This window comes from Convolutriloba macropyga, chromosome 6 (assembly GCF_964194025.1).
Source record: "Convolutriloba macropyga chromosome 6, txConMacr16.3, whole genome shotgun sequence".
NCBI classification, from domain to species: domain Eukaryota; kingdom Metazoa; phylum Xenacoelomorpha; order Acoela; family Convolutidae; genus Convolutriloba; species Convolutriloba macropyga.
This window is the reverse complement of record NC_134473.1, coordinates 5,223,536-5,245,720: the sequence shown is the minus strand read 5'-3', so window position 1 is coordinate 5,245,720 and position 22,185 is coordinate 5,223,536. Positions and strand designations below refer to the sequence as shown.

Here is a 22,185-nt window from a genome sequence, read left to right as displayed (position 1 = left end):
TTGATGATCGATTGATTGTTTTTTTCGTTACATTTTTGATTGGTCGATGGTAAACTCTTTTAAAGTAATGAGAGTGAAATGTTATTCTAAAATTGGAAAAACATATATATTTTGAAATCATTGGTCTGAATTAAAGCGTGAAATTTTTAAAATTAATTGAGATCATCTCACAATTTGAGTTGCTATCACACAAAATGAATATTTTCCTTGCTAATTGGAGAACTGATCTATTTTCAAGTGCAATTGCAATTCCTAAGTGTTGCTTTCCACCAAAATTTGGAACTTATTTTAGGTTAGGAACCTAATGAAAGACGACTTTTGCTGTTTTGGCTATCATTGTATTTTGGAGAGACAATAAATAGCAGTGTCATTGCAAAACTCTAGATATTTTTTCAGTTATTCGATTCCAGAAAAGCAAAACTGAGGCTTGACGATATCAAAAAATTCTAACGAAATACAACCTATGTTGCGGTGCAACATTTTTTTTCTTTGAACTAAATTTTCCTTAAGCGCCTTAAAAAACTTAAAAACTTTATGCTAGAGAAGAATTCACGTTTAAAGGTAACAAGTGTTTCAGTTGAAATTATGATTCCTTAGTTCAAATCACGTGGTAATTTATCGTTTCATTTGTTGAAGAAGTTTATTTTTCTGAAATGCTGAGTGGTGAAGCTTATTTACTGCAACATATCTCGGTTGTCTTGATCGGATTCAAACTAAGTCGATGTTTTAGTTGCAGTTTCTTTTTGCCATGAAAAAATTTACGGATTTGCAAGTCTATTGTTGTCCGAAGCAAATGAAATGATTAACATTGTCCTCGCAGTCGCGATCACTCTTGCTGCGGTCATGGAGATGAATGCATGAAAAAATTAAAAATCTTAATTGTGGATGTGCTTGCATATTGTGTTCGTTTTTAGGAATGATTTGTATTGATTTTTGATTTCTTTGATGTTGCTTCTTGTCGGTTCTCGTCCATTGAGTCATCTGTGATCTTTTTCCAGTATGTAATTGTCTTGTCCTTCTTTCTGTGATAAAACGAGTGCGCTAACTGGTCGAATGCAGAGATCTGTTTGGGTCTTCACCTGAACAGCTCGCACTATGTGATCATTTCTGTCAAATGATTTAGTTTTCTTTGCAAGTGGCTAAAGCAACGGTGACGTATTGTCTTTCATGATGACAAAAATTTCTTGACGTCATATTGGGGCTTGTTGTCATGCCACTATGGTCGCTGTTGAAGTGTTGCCAAGTATTACACGGACCAATTTTTCCAGATTTGCGAGACAATACATTTGATTACCTTGAACTTACTCCGGCAAAGCTGTCAAAGGGCGCCCAAGGAGGAAATGTGTTGGTGTGAGTGCTAATGGGTCATTGCAATTGGCAGAAGTGGCTGTCATTGGGCGCGAATTCAGAATGTTACCAATCTGGATGATCAGTTTGTTGGAGTTTGAAATTCTCAAGAGACATTTTAGTTTTTCAACGGTCCTATAACAGTGTCTCTTGGATACAAAATGGATTTTAAAGCTGCCTCCCAAAGCTCTCCAAAATATGGTGAGCGTGGGGATTGGGTGTCCCGTAGTGTGGTGTGGTGTCCAGTTGATGTGTCCCGTAGAGAAGGCTTCTACTAATTCCGCGAACCGCCGATCCATTAACAATTTCCGTTACTCGACTTCTCCTCTAATTCCAATGAAAGTTTTTGAGTTGTCGATGTAAAAATTTTGTGGCATTCCACGTCGAGCTTCAAATCGCTTAACAGCGTCAAAGGAATTGTCTTTTGTCTATGTTTGAACGTTTTCCATTTGAACGGATTTTGTGCTGAAGTTCTTAAAAAGGTGGAACATGATGGGATCACGCGTTCCGTGGGAAGATCTCCCTTTTGTGTTTTTACAATCCTGGTGTTGTTTGGGATGAAGGGCTTGCAGTTAGATAGTTTTTGTAACCGTTGAGAATATTTCGGAAATACCAACAGTTTGATGAAATTCTAACAGTGTCAGTTGTGGTCCTCCATGAAAGTTCCTTGAATGTGCTTCTCTGATTAGAAGTTCGGTGATCTGTAGTTCTTTGGGAATCATGATTGGAAATCTCTTGTCAATATTGCATGGGGAGTATGCTAGTCGTTCACCCACTTGAACAACTTTGTTCTCTGTGTAATAGGGAACAGAAAACTTGAATAGATGTCACGTTTTTCGTTAAAGTTTTGCTCTGAGTCGGGCGCTCTTCAGTTTTCCATTTGTACTTAAATTTTGCGATGTTTTGAAGAACTTTTGGGGTATCCAAAATACATACCTTGGCAATACCGACCTCAAACATCTGTTTGAACCTTACCAACCTTGCCTTTCGCGAATTTATCAGACTTACCTACCTTAAATTTACCATCATTACCAAACTGAACCTTATCACATCAATCTTAACCCTGATAAATTTGATTACTTTACCTTCAACCTTACCAACTAAGCTTACCTCATTTTTATCAATTTGAAAATTTCCAAACCGTTCCCTGTCCGCTTGATCGATCCCTGCTACTTAAAACCGTTCTGTATTTTTTGCATTATAATTGACATCTCTTTCAAATATCTAATGGCTGAAACGAAAGACTAAAAACATTATAGAATTTAACCAGGAAGTGGCGTTGAATCAGACTGTACAAGGTAATTCGTCCCTAAAGCTGAGCAGATGAGGAAAATAAAGATTGTTGCGGTCAAATCTGTCCAATTTTACACTTCTGGTTTTCGAAAGCGCTTATCTTTCAGGGTTGATATCACGGCTTCCAAAAGGTTAGCTCCAACAATTGCTGCGCAGAGTTCTAATCGGGGTACACGCAAGCTCTTTATTGGAGCAATTGTGGTCTTGTCTGTCAGTGTCTTCGTTTGAAAAGAGTCGTTGAAAATTTGTCGTAAATAAACAACTGCGGCGCAGGCGGTCGTTGTTGCGTCGCAAAACATGTGAAGTTCCTTGTCATATGATGCTCGTGAAGCTGATACAATTGTTCTGGGTAATTTTAAATCTTCTATGTCCTTGAGCTGAAATCTGAGTAGGTAGGCTGTACTGCTGCTGAAGTCTTTTGGCAACGCATCGTCCCAACCTAGTCGATCCATCCAAAGCAATTGCACAAACCATTTAAATGTATTGTTGCAGGAGAAACCATTCCATTGGGTCAAAAACGGGTAACTTCTGACAGTGTTTCTTTGTTTCTTGTTTGGTTGATGGCTCTTTTTCGTCAAGTTTCGCTACAAAGCTGTGGTGATCAGGAAGTGAGCCCCAGAGTCTTTATGCTGTAGTCTTTGCTCTTATTTATCATCTCATCTGCTGTTTATTGTTAGTTTGCAGTGTTTTTGTTCCACGAGTTCGGCGTTACTGGAAGTACATTTCCGAATGTCAAAACCGGGCAGTGAAAGGTTTGATATGAGTATGTCCTGCAGTTTCGAAGCACTTTCCATATCGGCTGCTCCTGTCAACAAGTCGTCAACGTACATCTCCGACAAAATTGATAGCTGCGTATTTTTGTCATCAAGTTCTTCCCCTAAAACTTGTAATGGTCGGATTGAATAAGAAGCTGGTGATGCTATGCCATAAGTAACACGTGTCATTTTATAAATTTTGACGTCTTGTGAATTGGGCTCCCTCCAGAGTATCCGATGGTAGACCCTGTCTTCATCATCCAACTCTACTTGTCTGTACATCTTTGCAATGTCTGCCGATAAGGCTACAAGATGAAATCGAAAGCGTGTGAGGATGAAGAGCAGGTCCTCTCGAAGATTGGGTCCCACCATCAGGCGATCGTTCAGAGATACTCCGCTCGTAGTCTTTGCTGAACCATCAAAGGCAACTCGCAACTTGGTGGCTGCACTTGAGACTTTCAAAACGCAATGATTACTCACATAGTAGCGCTATTCGACTGGCAAGAGCATATCCATTGTTGATATCTCTTCCAATGTGTCCAGGATTGATAAACTGATTTATGAAATTGCTGCATCCCCATTATAGTTCTGTACGTTTTTGAATTTTGTTGAGAAGGTTTCGAAGTTTTCGTTTTGCTTGCTGTTGAGAATCTCCCCAGGGTTCCAGCTTCCTCCTTGAATGGCAATTTTACGATGAATCTTCCTTCAGTGCTACATCGATTGGTTGAAGTGAACTGTTCTTCACACCTTCTTTCCTCAGGAGTTCATTATTTAGTTGATAGAATTTCTTCGGTTTTCTAATAACGCTGTAAGTTCTTTTCAACTGAGGAAGCGAAAAAGGTTTGCAAGTTGGAGCTACAGGACTGCTGAATGTTTTCGCTTCCGGTTACTTAACAAACTAAAACGATAGTCGATCATTAACAGAGACATTTGTTTCCTTAATTACTTTAAGAGTCATTTTGTTCACAATCATTAAATCTTCATACTGTCCGGCTCCTAGCATAAGAGATGGTTTGTTGAAGTCGAGGTCTGCTGGTGGCAACTTTATTATTGTCCGCCAATTGTCTTTATTGACATGTCGAGTAGGCAAATCATTTGTCATCTTTGTTGAAACCGATAACCCAATGACAATAGGTGCTCTGTTTTCCGTTGAAGGCAAAAGTCAACGTATTTGCGATTAGTTGACACTTCATTTCCTCCTAGATTAAAAACATGACTGTTGTTTCTCTTTCGCTTTAGCTAAAGTCTATGTACTGCGTCTTCTGTTTTAAGATTGTTCTGTGATGCTGAATACAGAATAGCCGGCAGAGGTATATTTTCACCCCCGACTTTTACCGGTACAATCGGTGTCTGAAACAAGGTCTCCCGTGTCTTGTATTCATGGGTGAGAGTTGCTCTTATCTTGTCATCTGCTGTCAGATGTTCGGTGTTGCTGCTTGAGGTAACTGCGGATACCTTTGTATGTTCCCTGATACTGGTTTTGCGGCTGTTTGCAGCCGACGTGTTCGCTTGGGCGTCGTTTTGATGTTTGTTTTTTCTATAGAACAATTTGTGATGCTTTCGTTCACTTTGTCGGCGCAAAAAACCATCACAATTTTCTGATCGGTGTCCTGGTTGAAGACAGTTGAAACCGAGTCCTTTAACGTTGAACAGCTGGACTAACTCGTTGATACCTAATCTTTTAAACTTTGCGCATTTAAAAATGCGGTGGTTTTCTTCACAATGTTTGCCTTGTTGATTGATGATTGTCATATGCATGTGAAGCTGCCTTTGTGGATGATTTTTGTGCTGATGTGATCGTTGATCCTTAATTGTTTGTTGGGTGGCGCCGCTGACTCCACGGCTTGAAAGCATACCTCTAAGAAATCCTTTAACTAATTTTATGTCGCGGTTCCTTATCTTTATAAGAGTTTTTTTGGTTTCTGAAGGTATTTCTCTGCAATTAAGTAGACAAAGAAAGTCCTGGTGCTTCACTGGCTTTCCATTGCTCAGACAAGAAACTCTATCTTATTCCATCGTGTCGACAAGTTTTTGCAGTTCTATGTTTTTTCTGTAAGCACTGCCCAATGCGTGACAAGTCCATGAGTATGAGTTCTCAGTATCGATGTCCTAATGTCGTATCGGTTCTGAAAATAATCCAATGCCACACTGAAGTTGTCATCTGTGACATTAAATGATTGCAAAGTCATCCAGCTTCTTTTTTAAGAGCTGATTTCAAGTGCTGCAGCATTAGGTTGTCTGTCAACTGATCATTGTCAGTTACTACTCCCTTCAAACGACCGTAGAAGGAGATCCAGTCAATTTAGCTTACAGAAAAACTAGGCAGTTCGAGTTTCGGAATTTCCTGGTCTCCAAGTTTGCCGATATGCTGGCACCTCCAGTAGACAGCGTGGTGTCCACGCTGTATTGAGTTTCTTGTTCTCTTTCTTTTGAACAAAACGATCAACAAAGTCTACGTGTTGGCAGAAATTGTCATCATACTCCTCTGTCTCAACAACTTTGTCATCCAAATTGTCGGCATCCTCAAAGAGAGACTGAATCTTTTGGTTCTGATCTGATAGGATCGATTGCTTTTTCTCCAATAGTTCTCTTATCTGCTGCAGTCTGATGAGGTCATTTTCAAAGAGAATCTGAGGAGGTTTGTTCATGATAATATAAGGTTAATTATAGAGTTTTGTTGCAACTCCTCCTTGTGCACCACGGTATTTTGTAAGAAGCTCAAGGTTCTCTGGCACGATATGAAGCTGCTGATATGCTTTGCTGGTCTTTGTGTTGGTCTCGATTAGGTTCTTTGGCTACTTTGTTGTCTTTATCTGTAGCTGTTTTGATTAGGTGAGTTTACTGTTGCTAAGAGCTGAAAAAAAAGAAGAACTCATGCCACAGATTGTAATATAGGTTTTAATTTATCCCACCAGTAAGAGAGCGGTAATTTTAGCGCGCAAACTTAGCCTTAGTACTTGAGGTGGAAAACAATTCTAATAAAAGCCAAGTGCTCGCTAAGAACTAGAGAAAGATTGACTTCACTGAAATATTTAGATTAAAAATTTGCAAAGTTTTGAGGTACCAGATCCCTCGATTAGGATAATCAGCCTTGTTATTCAAGTAAATCAACTTGAATAACATGCGTGGGATGTTAGTATCTAGGGCGGTCCGCTTCAAGGTGCCCCATCTAAACTTCACCTTGTAGATTATTAGTAACAATAGCGAAGGAGAGAGAGAGAGAGAGAGAGAGAATGCTTTGGTGCTTAATGCGTTAACTGTTTCGCCCTTGACCAAATTTTTGGCGAACCATTAAATTAAATAATTGTTTGGCGAACAACAATTATTTTGTCTGAAATAAATTTGATTTGATTGTATTTTTGTTTAGCTCAAAATGTAAAAAATCTTTGTGATAGTAACACATGAAATTATGACTTCTTAGTTCAAATCACGTGGTAATTTATTGATATATTTAATGAAGAAGTAATCTGAAATGCTGGCTTGTCACACTTTCTTGCTGCAACAACCTAAAACGTGACTCAGGAAAACTCACTATCATTTTTTGAGTAAAATTGAAAGAATAATCTCCAAAACAGTTAAATACAGCTGCTCATCGCTGGAACATTGCAAAAAGCTTCCTTTACGCAAAACTGTATGCTCCAATCAAACAAACAAAAAATTAAAGTTCCTGAGATAAAAGATCTATAGCATTCGGCCATGCCTCAGAGGCCCATAGAAATTGATATAAATTTATCACACCAGAATATGGGACGAATTTACCGGCGGAAGTACGAGAAAACTTGCTTTTTATGCGGAATGCTTATTTGCGGGGTGAAATAAGTCTTATGATTGATGTCAATTGATGGCTTGTAATCTGATTATCCATCAAAAAGTTTCAAGGAAGTAACATGAGTTTAGTTATTACTGTTCGGTGTAAGAACAATTAACCCAATTCCGTTTTACTCAATGCCATTGTACCCAATTTGTTCTCTTTAAACTTTTTTTGTATCTATGGGCATTGGTTATATTGGCTTTGGGTTAAATGGAATTGGTATATTGACCATGGCTGGAAAGACATTGAGTAAATTGTCATGTAACCGTACAATGAGTATTTCGGAAGTAAGTATAATGTCATTTAACCCTTTGTGCCGACCGACATATTCTGCCGACATATTCTGCCGACCGAACTTTGCATTTGTGCCGACCGACAAATTCATAGTAGAAAGTTGTGTGGTGTCATTGGAGAACGCTTCCAGCGTATAATATGAAAGAAAAGAATTTTTTGAATGTCGTTTTTTTACAGTGAGTTATCGAGGTTTTAAAACTTATAAAGATTAGACCGAATTACGATGCTTTTTTCAATTTTTGCAAAATTTTTGTCCAAAATGGCGTCAATTGGGCTAAAATTTGTTTAAGAATTTATCGGTAGTGTTGTTGCTTTTGTTTTTCAGAGGTGGGTTGCTGAATGGTTCGATCCGAGTTTTTTTGGCTAGAATTTTTGCTAAATGCTTCAATATTAGGACTTTTTTCGTCAAAAATGGCACCAAATAAGGTGTTAGCCCACTTTATTTAATTATGCTGGTAGTACACACCTAAAAATTATGAACACTATATTCATACACTCAAAAAACTAGCTGTATTCCCGATTGCTATAAGAGTCTTCTGGAATTATTTTTAAGCTATTTTTTGCGAATTAAGATTCGATAAATATACGAAAAGCACTAATTATTTTTTATTTTGAAAAGTTTAGTTTGAAAATGTACATATTTTGCAAATACTTGGAACAAATAGTTGTTTTTTTAGACGCACAGCAATATCAGGGCTGATCTTGATCACAAAGTGGATCTTAACAATATGTTGAGTAAGAGTTTTCGCAAAATTTTATTGATTTATGTTTTGCTTTCACTTGTTATGATTTGTTGTCTGATGACTTAATCTTCGTAATAGAAATTCATTTTGACCTCTTTAGGAGACGAAAGTGGATTAAGCCAAGGCTTTCAGTAGTTATCTAATATCTCCTATGATTTTGAACGTGTTTGTTCCAGTGAGTTTTTAAACTTAGCCACAACTTAATCGGACTTCTCTCAACTTGTAGCCTAAATCAAGTAGAAACAGACCAAACCCTACTTCCTATGAGTTATAAATTAATTTCTATAGCGGTTTTATTTTCAAATAATGGTTTTTTGGTTTTAATACTACGAGTTTTTGTATGAAAAATTATGTTTTTTAGCATAAATGCAAATTTTTTAGGTCCCTTTTGTTTTCTTGTGGAATTGTCGCAACATTGACAAATCCAATTAAAGGAAACCAGAATTGACGCAGTGTTGAAAAGATGCGCAAGTGAACATGTTCAACTTTTTCTTTGAGTAGTATATGCTTTATGGGCTGAGACACATTTCTCTCGCAAAATTTAGTGAGATTTTTTCCCTGCTTTTGTCATTTTTTTATTGTGATACCTTTTTTACTTGATAATTAAAGGTCTCAATGGCTTCACGTAGACGTACATTTGAATTTGTTTAAAGATCTCAATTTATAGCTATTTGTTGCAAGAATTTTCAAACGAAAGTTTTTCGAAAAAAAAACAAGAATTTTTCAACTGATTCCTTTTTGCTCTCTATCTTGATCATCATAGCGTGACAATACTTTTCTCAATAGGGTTTTGTTGAGCGATATGTATGTTTTTTTGCAAGCTTTCTGTTCCGTCCTCATTTGGTGGACAATTAAGTCAAGAATGTGGATGAGCATGGTCAGAACATTATGTGCGAACGCACATTTCCGAGCCTCTTTATTAATCATATTTATAGTAACCCCAAACGCATATGCTGATTCTACTTAAGTGATACACAGCGACACATATTGTTGATGGTAAACATTACTCAGGGGAGGATTTTAAGGACATAGGTGGTGAATGTTCTGGGTAGAGTTACATGTCAATTTACCTAATTCCATTTTACCCAAATGCCATTATACCCATTGCCATTATGGCCAATTCCACTATACCCAACCTGACATTTGACCAGATGCCAGTTTACCCAATGTATTTTTATGCAATTTAGGTTTACAAAATATTACGTGGACTTCCCAAGGGCGCCCTTTTGCATTCCCACTCGACTCTCACTCAGGATTTGGCTACATATCCAGAGCTCTTGCTAAGTCTGGACAACTGCCAGCTTTGCGTAAACAAAACAAATAAGCAGTACCGCCTGCACTACTTCAATAAAGGAGGTAAAAACTATTCTGTCCCCCCCCCCTCCCCCAGTGTTTTTAATGACCCCAGTTGCAAGTTATTTGTTGTTATATAGCATGTTACTATGTATGAAAATAGCACGTGCACCTGGAGTTCATAAAAGATTTATGCTCACTAAGCTGGAGGGGGGATACACAGAATAGATCCCATTTTTTTTAAAAAAAAATCAGAACTTGAAATAGTTTAAGCGATTGCAACTGATTAAATGAATTTACGTTCACAAGCAAGGCAGCCCCTGAATGTGCATTCGCATGTAATGTTCCAACCCCGCTCATGCTAACTGACACTGACATTGCTATATAGTTCAGGTCTGGACATTGTGAAATGAACTAATAAGTGACAAGGGGGGGGGGGGGGGTCGATTTCTTTTCATGCTAATGATCGGTGGAAAATGTTTTTTTTTACTACAAACGAACTTAACGTTCTTCCACAACAAGAGACTCCATTCAATGCTTACATGGGTCAAAGAGTTTAATAAACTAATTGGGTTTTGGCTGAATTTATCAACGTAAATGAGAATGAAGTTTTAAGCAAGAGAAGTTAAAAGGCATTCATTCAGCTGCAACATTCTCATAATTTAAAATCAAGCAAATCAAGAAAAAAGTCTTTTTTTTTCAAATCTAAATTTTTTGAGGTTAAAACAAAATATTAGTAAGAAAAGCAGTAGAATTTTTCAGTACATAAAATAGCATAATAAGAAGTCATCTATTTTTCGACTATTTGGCTTCTGAAAAAATGTACGAATTGTAAAGATACAACCTTTAGGGAATATTAAATGAAGTCACAATTTTTTATCCTAAAAAAACTGGTACGAATATCATTTTTGGACCACGGGGTGCTGAATTGGAAAGAAATTTTAGGTTAGTTTTGCTTTTTTTAATTTGAATTTTTTTTATACAAAGCTTTGTTGTTAACTCTAAAAAGATTTATAGAAGAATTGTCAGTCACTGAAGCAACCCCAAAAACTATTGAACAATCCCACTGAAACAATTTTATCTGCACATGCGTGTTTTTTTGGTTTTAATGCTGACCAATTTGTTTTTCAATTTTCCACAAAAACGTTAAAAAAGGGTAGCGGTGTCAATTTTTTTTAAACATTCAACACAAAGTTTCAATAGTGTTTTTAAAGAATGGACAAATTGAAAATGTACGAACTTTAAGAAATGTGAAGTGGCGTCGCAATACTTGTTTCTAATGAATCTGGTGCAAACACAATTGTTAAACTGCAGAAAATAACACCAGTTAGTGGACAAAAAAGTCTTAGGTTCACAATTACTTTTAATTTTCATTCCGAGTCTTTTTGGTAAAAGTTTTGTTATGAACTGTAAAAAGATTCATAGACGAAATGTCAGTCACTGAAACATTCTCAAATTAAATGAAACTTGCATAAAACTTTCTGCAAATGATTTTTAATATAGACCATTTTTCCACTTTCCACGTCACTTAAAAAGAACAGAATTGTCAATTGAAATTTCTTTGAAAATTAAAATAGAAACTTTGATAGTGTATTAAAGAAAACGGACAATTTGAAAATTGACAACTTTTAAGAAATGTCAAATGGAGCCAAAATAATTTTGTAGTATTGAATCTGGTACAAATATAATTGTTTGACTCTAGAGAATTAGAACAAATAGATAATTAAATATACATATTATATATATACATATATATATATATATATATATATATATATATATATATATATATATATATATATTATATAGAATTATATAGAACTAGAACAAATAGAGGGCAGAAAAACTTTTAGGTTCACTTTAACGTTTAATTTTCAAATGTGCCTTTTGACAAAATTTTTAAACCTGCAATATTGTTCCTGCAAAAGTGAAGCTCATAAATTAGGTATCTTTATCTATGTTCTCTTGTTCTGTAAATTGATCTAGAAGTCGGTTCTATCGATACTAGAACGCGGACGCACAATGATTGAAATTAACAAAAAATTAATTTTAGTTGAGTTGAGGTAAATTGAAGTTCAAATAAAGAGTTCCACCTTACAGGGTTGAAAAAAAGCCTCAGTCCTGTTCCAATTTTCGTAAGTAAGGTTTAAGGTTTAACTGAGCATAAACGTAAAAAATTGGCTATCTTTTTTATAATTCTCCACGGGACAATGAATGCTAGGAAAAACCAATTCGAGGAAAATTGGTCAAGAGTGCATTTAGCCAGCAAGGAAAAAAAGGAGAAATTATTTCAAGAGGTTTATCATAATTTATAAAAGAATCCTCGTGGTCCATAAATTACTAATTAGTAGACCACTATTTTTGGTGTGCGGCAAGGTGGCGCTCAAATTGGCATCTTCGTTGCTACCCGTTTTAAGGAATCTGGTTTTTCACTTGTAAGAAATCGTCGTTTTTTAATCGTTTTCCTTAGACAAAAACTATCAAAGCCCTTACGTGGTAATCGTTGTTTTGTTCGTTATTTCGTCGTTATTTTTATGTAGGAAATGATAGTTTTTTCATCGTTATTATTATGTACGAAAAAAACGACGGAAAAACGGGATCCCCACTGGGATGCGAACCACTGAATTCGCGATACATTATCTGATGCACTGACCACTGCGCTATCCGACCATAAAACAAACATGCTAAAACGATTTAATAGAGAAAAACTAGTTCAAGAGCAATTAAACGACGAAGAAAACGATCAAAAAACGACGATTTCTTTGAAAAAAAAGACGTAAGAAACGACAACAAGACGACGAAAAAACAATAAAACGATCCTGGCGAGAGGGGCGGTGGTTGCAACTATGGATATACTTTTCTTCCGATAATTGATAAAAACTGCCGTATAATAGTAATAGTCATTTTGCCGGTATTGTCAGAGGGGGGGGGGGGAGTGTCCCCCAGACATTAGTGACCTGGTCTATTTTAGGTGACCTTTACGAGGAAAATTTAGAAATGGTATTTTTGGCCGGGAAAAAAATTTGTTGGGGAGAAAACTTCTAAAAGTTTTGATAAACTGAAATAACCCCCATGACATTAGCGAGATGGCTATTTTTAGGAACCCTTTTCCAAAGACTTGGACAATTTTCAGAGTTTTAACTTTTTGTAGCTTTCAAATACTTGTTGTAAATTTTTCTTCTGAATTTGGTGTTGCGAGAAGGGAAGAACTTGTAAAAAGTTTGGTGAAAGTTTGGCAAGGTGAATAAAGGCGAATTGAAAAACTTTTCGGAAATTTTGACAGTTTTTTTTAATTCTTATGACATTTTTTTTCTAATGCTACTAATGAATCGCTGAAAAAGCAAAAGAGATTATTGTGCTGGAATAGTGAAAGACTGGTTTTGAATCTGAGACCAAACAAGTATTATGAATTTTTTGGGTTTCGTTGCGCAAGTTTGAACTAACGAGTGAGAAGTGACAAAAATAAAAACTTATTTATATTCAAATTTAAAGACAATATTCAAGGAAAGTTTTAAAACTAAATGTAATGCTCTAGAATGAATGGCTTGAAATTGAGCATTACGGGTGTATTTTTGGATTCAGTTTGCGTCATAAATTGAACTGGTTTTACAGAAAATTGAAAAAACGAGAAAGTTTTGTATGGTAAGTTTCGTTAGGTTTCCTCATGTTAATAAAACAAAATCACATTGAGTAATTAAGTGTTGTTTTTAAGTTTTGTTTATTTTTCTTGATGACTTTGTTTTTTTAAAAAATAAAAACACCGAAATTGACGAAAAATTAGCAAAAAGTTACAAATAAGCAACACTTTTTTACTCATTAACTTTTGTTTCAGCAAACTGTTACCTGACAAAACAAGCTTCTGAACCCTGTTTTAAGTGGTGTAAAAACTTTTACTCTTCTTTTTTTGCATATGTTTCCATTTTTTAAAAAGAACAAGAACTTGACAAAAAATATCCGATGAATAACGTATAGACAAAACTCAATTACTCATTGTTATTTCTTTTTATCGAAAATTCACAGCGCAAAACTTTTTTGTAAACTCCGTTTTGATTAGGAAAAACTGTTTTATTCAACTTTCTTACCAAAAAAGAAAAGTTTTGCAGAATTTTGACGTTCTTTATCGAAATTAACACTGAGTAACATACCTTTATCACGTAGCTCCTTAATAATATTTACTTCAACAATTTTCTACTTAACTACGAAGTCCAGAGAACTGCTTTTTTAACCCACAAAATATATTGTAATTGATTTTTTACAATGAAAAACGCCATTCTTTCGTTTTCAAATGAAATCCAAATTTGCTCTCTTAGGACGCAAAATTTACACCTTAATTTACAGGTTAAATTTCCACCTTAAATTTTTAGTTTAGAGTTTTTCACTAAACATTTTATGAACAATTCCCTTGACCCCCCATAGCACACCGAATACTTTGCGAGACAGTAGTAAACACATAAAACCACTTTAATTGATTTTCAGACAAAAATTGCTCCCTAATTTTTCGTGTTTTTCATTCAGTTTTCAAGTTCTTTTGTCCACGATTCATTCTGTTGCACTACCTTTAGTTCGAAACTTTACTTGAAACTTCTCTCTATGTTAATTTTAAATTGAGCTCTCAACTTTATTGTTCCTCACTTACTTTTTAATTTAAACAAATTTGTGATGAAACCCATAAAGTGTTAACACCACTTGTGCGGTCTCTGACTTGCAAAAATCTTAAGTTTTTTACATGGCAACAAAACCTGATGAAATGTAAACTTTCTTTTTCAACCAATCCCTCGGTATTTCATCAGGTCAGTTACTCTTTACGAGTTTAATTTATTGCCTTTACCAATTTTTTCAGAACTTTTATCGCTCTCGCAACACCAAACTGACAAAACAATTCAATTTCTGCTTCAAAATTTTTTGTTTTTCCCTGCCAAAAAATTTTTTTCCGGCCAGAAATACCATTTCTTTTTTGTTTAAAAACAGCATCTAAAAATTATGTTACTAATGTCGCGGTGGGACATGTCCCCCGTGACAATACCGGCAAATTTACTACTACTTACATATGTCCTCTAAAAATTATCTTGTTGAGAAGGCTAATACCATTTTCAGAAATAACTTCATTGCTCCTTTTACATACACTACAGTGCCAAAACGCTACGCAGAGCACAATTGGGGCACAGAAAACGTTGCTTTTTATCAATTACCTTAGTTAGCAGGAAAAAAGAAAGACTCTTTTTTATTTAAGACTTTTTTTCAACATACGCACAACACTAAATACTTGATAAAATGGTTTTGTTTCTTTTGTCAAGCTGAACAAATCGAAAGGTCTATTGTTGTAGAAAAACAACCGAAAAACGGCTTAAATTCAAAATCTAGCGAAACAAAATGTTACAAAAATAATAAAAAAGTTGAAGACATCTCCAATGGCGGAATTGGACGGGTTTTTAAATTGGAACAAGTGTTCTTGGAAAAAGACAATAAAATCGAGTTTTAGAAATGTCATAACTATCAGACAGACTCAAATTGTTTCTTTTGCGATAAAATAAAGCATGTAAAAAATGCTACTTCAATTTTTTTTAAAGCAACGCTGTGGAAGGGTTTGTAGAGCACAGTATATAGTCGACTCCGAGCCGACTTAAAATGCTTGGCCTATTTTGATTTTGAAGCTTTTATTTCAAAAACAAAAACCTAGCGCAAACAAATAAATGTTACAGAATTGATAAAAGTTTGAAAACGTTTCCAATGACGGAATTGGACGAGTTTTTTTTTGAAGAATTTTAACAAGTGAGTGTTCTTGGCAAAAGACAATAAAAATCAAATTCGGAAAAGAAATCACTTTTAGTTGAAACGTAGAAACAGTCAGATTGAACCAAATTGTTTTTTTTTTGCGATGAGAAAAAGGTAGTTAAAAACCTTACTTGTTTTTTTTTCAAAAAAAGCGGAGAGGAAAGCGTTTGTAGAGGCCAGTATATAGTCGAATTAGAGTCCAATTTTGAATATTTTGTCTATTTAAAATCATTAATTTCGAAAACAAAAATCTAGAGCCAACAAATATTACAGAAAAAATAACTGGTTAAAGACACCTCCAATGACGAATTTGGACAAGTTTTTTTTAGTGAAATGGCACTCGGCTAAAGACAATAAAAGTTGACTTCGGATTTTAAAAATCATTTTTAACTGAAAGGCCGTAACAGTCAGTTTTGTTTCCCAAATTGTTTTTTTTGTGATGAGAAAAAGCATGTTAAAAATCCTGTTTCAGATTTTCTTTCAAGTCACGTAGTAGGAGGATTTGTAGAAGCGAGTATATAATCAATTCCGAGTTCAAATGAAAATTCATGTCCTACTATGAAGAATGAATCTCGAAAACAGACAGTTATATGGGATAGTTTATGAGAAAATCTGTTGTAAATTGGGAAAAAAATTAATGCAATTGATTATAAAACTTGTAGCAATAAATAGAAACCGCGTACTACAAGTTTCAAAGGCCAAAAAGCGTATTGACACGTTATTAGAGAACTGATCTGAACTAAAAGTTTTGTGTTATAATTGTTGTTTCTGACGCTTTCTAAAATATCTTTAGGTGTATACACGGCTTTCTTATGCCATAGTGTAAAATTTCGGCTAAATTTCTCTATTTTCGGTCGTCGGCTGGACGCCCTGCCAATACAGCGTCCATTTTAACACAATTTCACCGCAAAAATGCAAATACCGACGTTGATTGAGGTGAAATTTCAAACGGTTGAGGTGGTGAATTTTAGCAAAGAAATTAAGCTTGCGGAGAAATAAACTATTTGTTTATAAATAAACTATAAATTATTTAACAGTGGATGCATTGAGTCATGCAAATTTTCCGTAAAAAATGAAAATTTTGGAGTTGGAAAATTTTTTCTCCACGTTTTCTACTTTTCGTTTAAAATCATTGGTTTCATTCAAGCTTAGGGGTTACAAAAAATAAATTTTAAAAAATGTAACTCGCTCATCTAATTCTCTTTATTTCAGTTCGGGATAACTACGTGGAAGATCATAATTGTGAAGAATGCCCAAAAAGCTCTGACGCAGAATACAATGCAACACTGAAAAACCTTCGAGCTCAGCTTAGCATGCACGATGGAGTAGATTACAGCGTTAAAGACATCCAGACAATCTGGAAAAGTTTTTTATCTAAACTCAACCCACAAATGGGGGCCGTTTCGACATGGCACGTTTTCCAAGGGATCTGTTTCCGTATTAAGACCTCACCCAAGCACGTTCCCACACTGGTCTGAGAAATCCCCCACGGAACAAAACCCACCCAATTTTTGGATAGGAAACAAACCCCACGGAAATAAACCCACACTGAAATATACCCACAATGATATAAACTCTACAGAACCCCCACTCCCCTCAGTACTAAAATTTGAAGTTTCTGCTCTGAAATTGTTCTGAATCAGTACTGAGTGTCACTGAAATTTAGGTACGGAAATACATTGAAAAAGGGTTAAAAGATGACGAAATCAATAAAAAAAAAAGAAAACATTGAATTCCAAAATGTTACACACCTAAAAGTGTCAACAAAATGGCAATGTACAAGTTCTAAAATACATAAAACAATAAGAAAATATTTTATTTACAACGTTTGGAATACTAAAAACATAAAAATAAATATATTAGATAATAAGGAAATTAAAAACAATGAAAGCTTAAAAAAGGTCCCGCAACAGATCTCTGTATTCCAACGCCTTTGGGTCCTTCAGATATTCCTTGAAATAGAATTCTTTCAAAAAACCTTTGATGTTCTCAATAGTATAGCATAGTTCTCAAACAATAGTATAGCAATTCAATATAGATCTTAGCTAAAGAATTTGCAGTTGGCCTCTTTTTCCGGATTGTCTGGTAAAGTTTGAGGGATTTTGCACGAAATATAAATTTTGCACAAAACGTTGCTTGTAACCACATTGACCGGCAATGAGTCACTTGGGGTTCAAAACTATTGATTTTTTTCGGCTTTCAACCCATGTTTTCACATTACACGAAAAATCGTGTGAAAAATTAACACGCGAGTAAATTTGTCTCGTGTAAAAACACAAGACTTGACTTGCGACTATAGTCAGTCCCATAAAGTTGCAACGCTATCGAGCATTTCAAAGGTCAAAGTTCAAATTTAAAACGTGCAGAGATGAGTATTTACTTGCATGTCGGGAGTTTTTCGAACGTTCGCTTGCGCTGCAATTTTATGGGACTTACTATATCACACGAAAAATCGTGTAATTCAATGCTCACACGAGAAAATTTTCGAGTGTAATAGGTCAAATAAGAGGTCAAAGGTCACTTCTGAAGGAAACAAATCTCTTCAAAGAAATATTTACCGCAACTCTTTCCATGTTGGTGGAAGATAATATACAATATGCTGAACTAAGAGCACCATTTGGTTACAAGTGGGACAAAAATGGAACCAAAATACCCCAGGAACAAGTTTTGGAGTTCATGCAAAAGCAAATCGAACTTTACAAAAAAAATCATCCAAATTTTTATGGCGTTAAATTTATATTCGCAATGAGTCGGGGTGTTGCGAAGAACAAGGATTTAAAAAGGTCACTAAAAACTGCCAATGACCTTAGCAAACAGTCGGACCTTGTCCGGGGATTTGACCTCGTGGGCAATGAAGAGACAGGGCGAAGCCTTAATTACTTCCAGTCCACTTTTCTCAAATTCAGGAGTCTTCCTTTCGTATTCCACGCTGGGGAGACTCTCTGGACTGGTTTTGACGTGGATCGAAATGTGCTGGATGCTGTGCTGCTGGGTACAAAGAGAATTGGTTAGTTGCAACTCCTTCTGCCATTTTCATTTTTTGAAACCAGGAAATTCAAATTAAAATCACGGATCTTTTCCGTTTGTGCCCCCCAGTTACAGTTTGTGTCATTACATAGTAAATCATTATGTAAAAATATTGCACGTGGGTCTGGGGGTGCAAATAATATGCTCCCACTAAGCTGGGGGGGGGGGGACACAAACAGAAAAGATGCAAAATCACTATGCATATGCCCTCTCTAGGTATCACTGGGAAGAAACTAATTTATCGCGACCAAGAGGGCTTTACCCCACTTCTTTTATTTTTTTTGCAGCTCATTCGCCTTATAATTCATCCCCAACTCTTTTCGATACCTTAAATTTTGTAGAATTTTGCAAGCTGATTTAAAACATGCAGTAAGTGTTCGAAACTTAATAATAGCTTTCAGAATTTAAACCCCAAAAAGTGGTTTCTGAGAACCCCCCCCCCCCCCCCCCCCCGGTAAAAAAAAAACCACTTAAGTTTAGATAGGAAACAAATCCGGAGTGAAATAAACCCCAACGGAAATAAACCCCACTTGACTGCTTTAATGTGCTCAGCATTTACTGCGTTTGGCGCATTTAGCGCGATTAATTGAAATTGTAATTTAAATCAGCAGAATTGATTTCAACTATTTCTGTTATAGTTTTGTTTTTTTTTTCTGAAGTTTTGCAGGATTTTTAATTCGAATACAGATTCTTGGCACACCCACACAACTAAAAGTCTTCCGAGCCATCGAAGAATTTGTGATAACCGCTCATTAACACAATAAACGATATCAACAATCATTGAGAACAAATTATTCCTATTTCACACGAAATGAGTTTCTATGGGAAAGCGTCAATGGGAAGTTTTTGTTCTTATTCCAGGTTCCCCACTCCCTCTCTGGTTACCTTCTATCTTGAACTTATGAATTGAATACCTTTCAAGGACATTGGTAACTGCAAGCCTTCACTTGCAAGACTGCTTCCACTATGCTTGCAACTTTTTCAATTAATTTTTCATATTGTGGGCTATAATTTTGTGTGTGTATGTGTATGTGTGTGTGTGTGTGTGTGGGGGGGGGGGGGTGGTGGTCGGGGGGGGGGGGGCTGTACCTGAAACACCCATTAATTCCAGGACATGGCTATGCCTTGGATGCTCACCAGTACGTACTTGAGATGATCAGACATCGTGAGATCGGAATTGAGTTGAACCCTATCTCGAATCAGGTGCTGGGTCTTGTCAACGACCTTCGCAATCACCGTAACAAGCGACTTTTGGACTCGACTCACAAGCCTGGCGTCTTTTCAAAGAAGTCTTTGAGATTCTCTGTCAACTCCGATGACTGTCTCATTTTTGGAACCAGGTGGGAGAAATCCAGACTATCATTACGTAAGTAATGGTTACGTGATTCTGCGTGAAGTCACTGAGAACTTCTGGCGTTTATCGAGAACCGCGAAGCGGTTCGAGATATAATGTCGGAATTTCGAAGTGACATCTGCAGAGTCACGTAACCATTTTAAAACAAGCACTGTGAAAGTTCAGTCGGAAGCTTTGCGGAAGTGATTTTAACCAATTAAACAATCAAAGTAGGAATTTTTTCCGATTAGTGGAAAGGAGAATCACTTTCACAGACAAATGGCTCTTTTTTTCCAAAGCACTACAATTTCTCAATTTCGTTGTTCTTTGATTTTTCTGTTTAATATAAAAAAGAGCCAATTGTCACTAAAAAAATGACCAATGATGATTCCATTCTTGCAAAAGCAACGTGTGACAAGATTCAATGGTTGGAGAAGTTTCAATTTTTAAAAATTTCAACTTCTGGCTAAGAATATAGGAACTTCTGGCATTTCAACTTCTGGCTAAGTATATAGGAACTTCAGGCATTTCAACTTCTGGCACTCGCGACTTTCGGCATTGTAAAACTTGCACGTGCTTGTTTTAAGTAATGGTTAAGTGACTGTGCTTGAAGTCATTGAGAACTTCTGGCGTTTGTCGAGAACCGCGAAGCCGTTCGAGATATTAAGTCAGAATTTCGAAGTGACTTCTGCGGAGTGTAGCAAGTGTTTGAGGGGGCAGGTATGGTAGGAAATATCCTAAATTTCTGTTAATAATGTATTCGAAATGGATTAACATGAGTGATTATCACAAGTGACGAAGAAAGACTGTAATGGCGGTGAATTGTATTAATGAATCTAATTTAGGTCACGGTAAATATTGTTTTTTGAAAGCAACAGGAAATATGTTAAAAACAAATTTTCTATTTTTTTTGCTAGGACCTGAAATGATCAAAGTATTGCTCTAATTTTTCAAAATAATTTGGTGATGAATTTAAGAAACTTTTGGTTCATTTTGATGACAATGAAACAAGAAGAGCAGAAAAAATTCAAGCACCTTCCCGGGCTTGGAATTGCTATAGGTAATACATCTGAATTAGAGTGAGAAAACAGTCTACTAAAAATTGATTGCAGTTAGAAAGTAAAAATTTTGTTCAAATGCAGCGACTTGATTTTCGATCTCGTTATGGCTTTTAAAAATTTCGTGCTTAGATGTTTTTTTAAAGAGGGCTTTAAAATGGTCTCAAACTTTCCAACTTGGGCATCTCTGATAACCCAATCTCTGGTACTCTCTTGTTCCTCAAGGCTTCATTGCCTCTAGCCAACTATAAGTTATAAACAAGTAGAGCTTCTTGTCAAGCAATGTCAATTTGGACTTCGCATAATGTTTGGCATCTTTTCCGTTTGTGCCCCAGCTTAGTGGGCGCTTAATATTTGCATTCCCCAGACGCACGCGCTCTAGTTTTACATAATGATTTACTGTGTAATGGCACGTGGTCTGTAACTGGGGGGCGTATAACATACTGGGGGGGGGGCACAAACGGAAAAGATCCATTTTTTGTCAAGTTCTTCTCTCTTAACCTTGTAACATTTGCTGTGTAGACCAATAACTGATGACCTGTACATGTTGGTGATGGCGATGACTCACAGGGATAGTGACCTCCGAGTGGTCAAGAAGATGGCGTACGATTCCATCCACACTTCCCTCCTCAATTCCACCGAGAAGGGAGAGCTCAAGTCCGTCTTCGAGGCGGAATGGAAGCGCGCTGTTAAGGAACTGCGAAAGGCGTCAGAACTGAACAAAATACTATGAGGCCGTCAAAAACAGTTTAGATCTCAAAAACAATTTTAGATACACAATTTTTATCAAAGTTTAGAGCGGGCACTAAAAACTAATAAACAAGAGAGTTGTTGTCAGATTTGAATATGAAGCCATTTTTTAAATTCTGCAATCTGGATATATTGAGTCTTCAGAAAATCATGAAATTTCTCTAGGTTCGAAGGGACATTTTAGGGCTTTTGATTTGCTCTCTCTCTCTCTCTCCCTGCCACAGGACATTTTACCCAATACCAAAATACTCAAAAGGCCAAAATCAAAATACCCAATGTAGCAATATCAAAGTCAATCTATTTAATCTCAACGGTCCTTTGAATAGTTTATGAACCCAAACTGACAGTTGTAATCTCTCAAGTCATTAACAGTTACAACCCTCTTTTCCCATGCTGGTTGATAAAGTCTTACATTTGGTCTTGATAGTTCAAAATCAAGTCCCTGTAGCACCCCAGGCATCAACAATCACGTTACCCAGGTTGACCAGACTTGGAAAACTTACTAAGGCCTTACTACGGCACCGTATAAGTCTTAGAAAAAAAACTTACTAAGTCTTGTCAAGTTTCCTACGGCACCGTACTACGGCCGTACTAAGATTTATAAGGTGCCGTGCTAATGCCATATCAAGACTAATAAGGTGTCGTAGCAAGGCCGTAGCAAGATTAATAAGGTTTTTAAGGTAAAATAATAGCTGGAAAATTGTCGGAA

General features: G+C 36.1%; 2 protein-coding genes across 8 annotated transcripts in view; one reads left to right on the top strand and one right to left on the bottom strand.

The window, feature by feature from the left end:
- The window catches only part of LOC142341447 (uncharacterized), a 545,892-nt gene that overhangs the window by 255,531 nt on the left and 268,176 nt on the right, over positions 1-22,185 (bottom strand). The window lies entirely within an intron of this gene.
- Positions 1-22,185, top strand: part of LOC142341443 (adenosine deaminase-like) — a 31,341-nt gene that overhangs the window by 6,991 nt on the left and 2,165 nt on the right. For all 6 annotated transcript variants that reach the window (XM_075392386.1, XM_075392390.1, XM_075392389.1 and 3 more), the window contains exons 4-8: positions 9,431-9,599; positions 16,521-16,733; positions 17,857-18,315; positions 19,447-19,675; positions 21,249-21,473. In XM_075392386.1, the coding sequence (XP_075248501.1) occupies positions 9,431-9,599; positions 16,521-16,733; positions 17,857-18,315; positions 19,447-19,675; positions 21,249-21,459 (1,281 nt within the window). In that variant the 3' untranslated portion in view covers positions 21,460-21,473. The remainder of the gene's footprint in view (positions 1-9,430; positions 9,600-16,520; positions 16,734-17,856; positions 18,316-19,446; positions 19,676-21,248; positions 21,474-22,185) is intronic.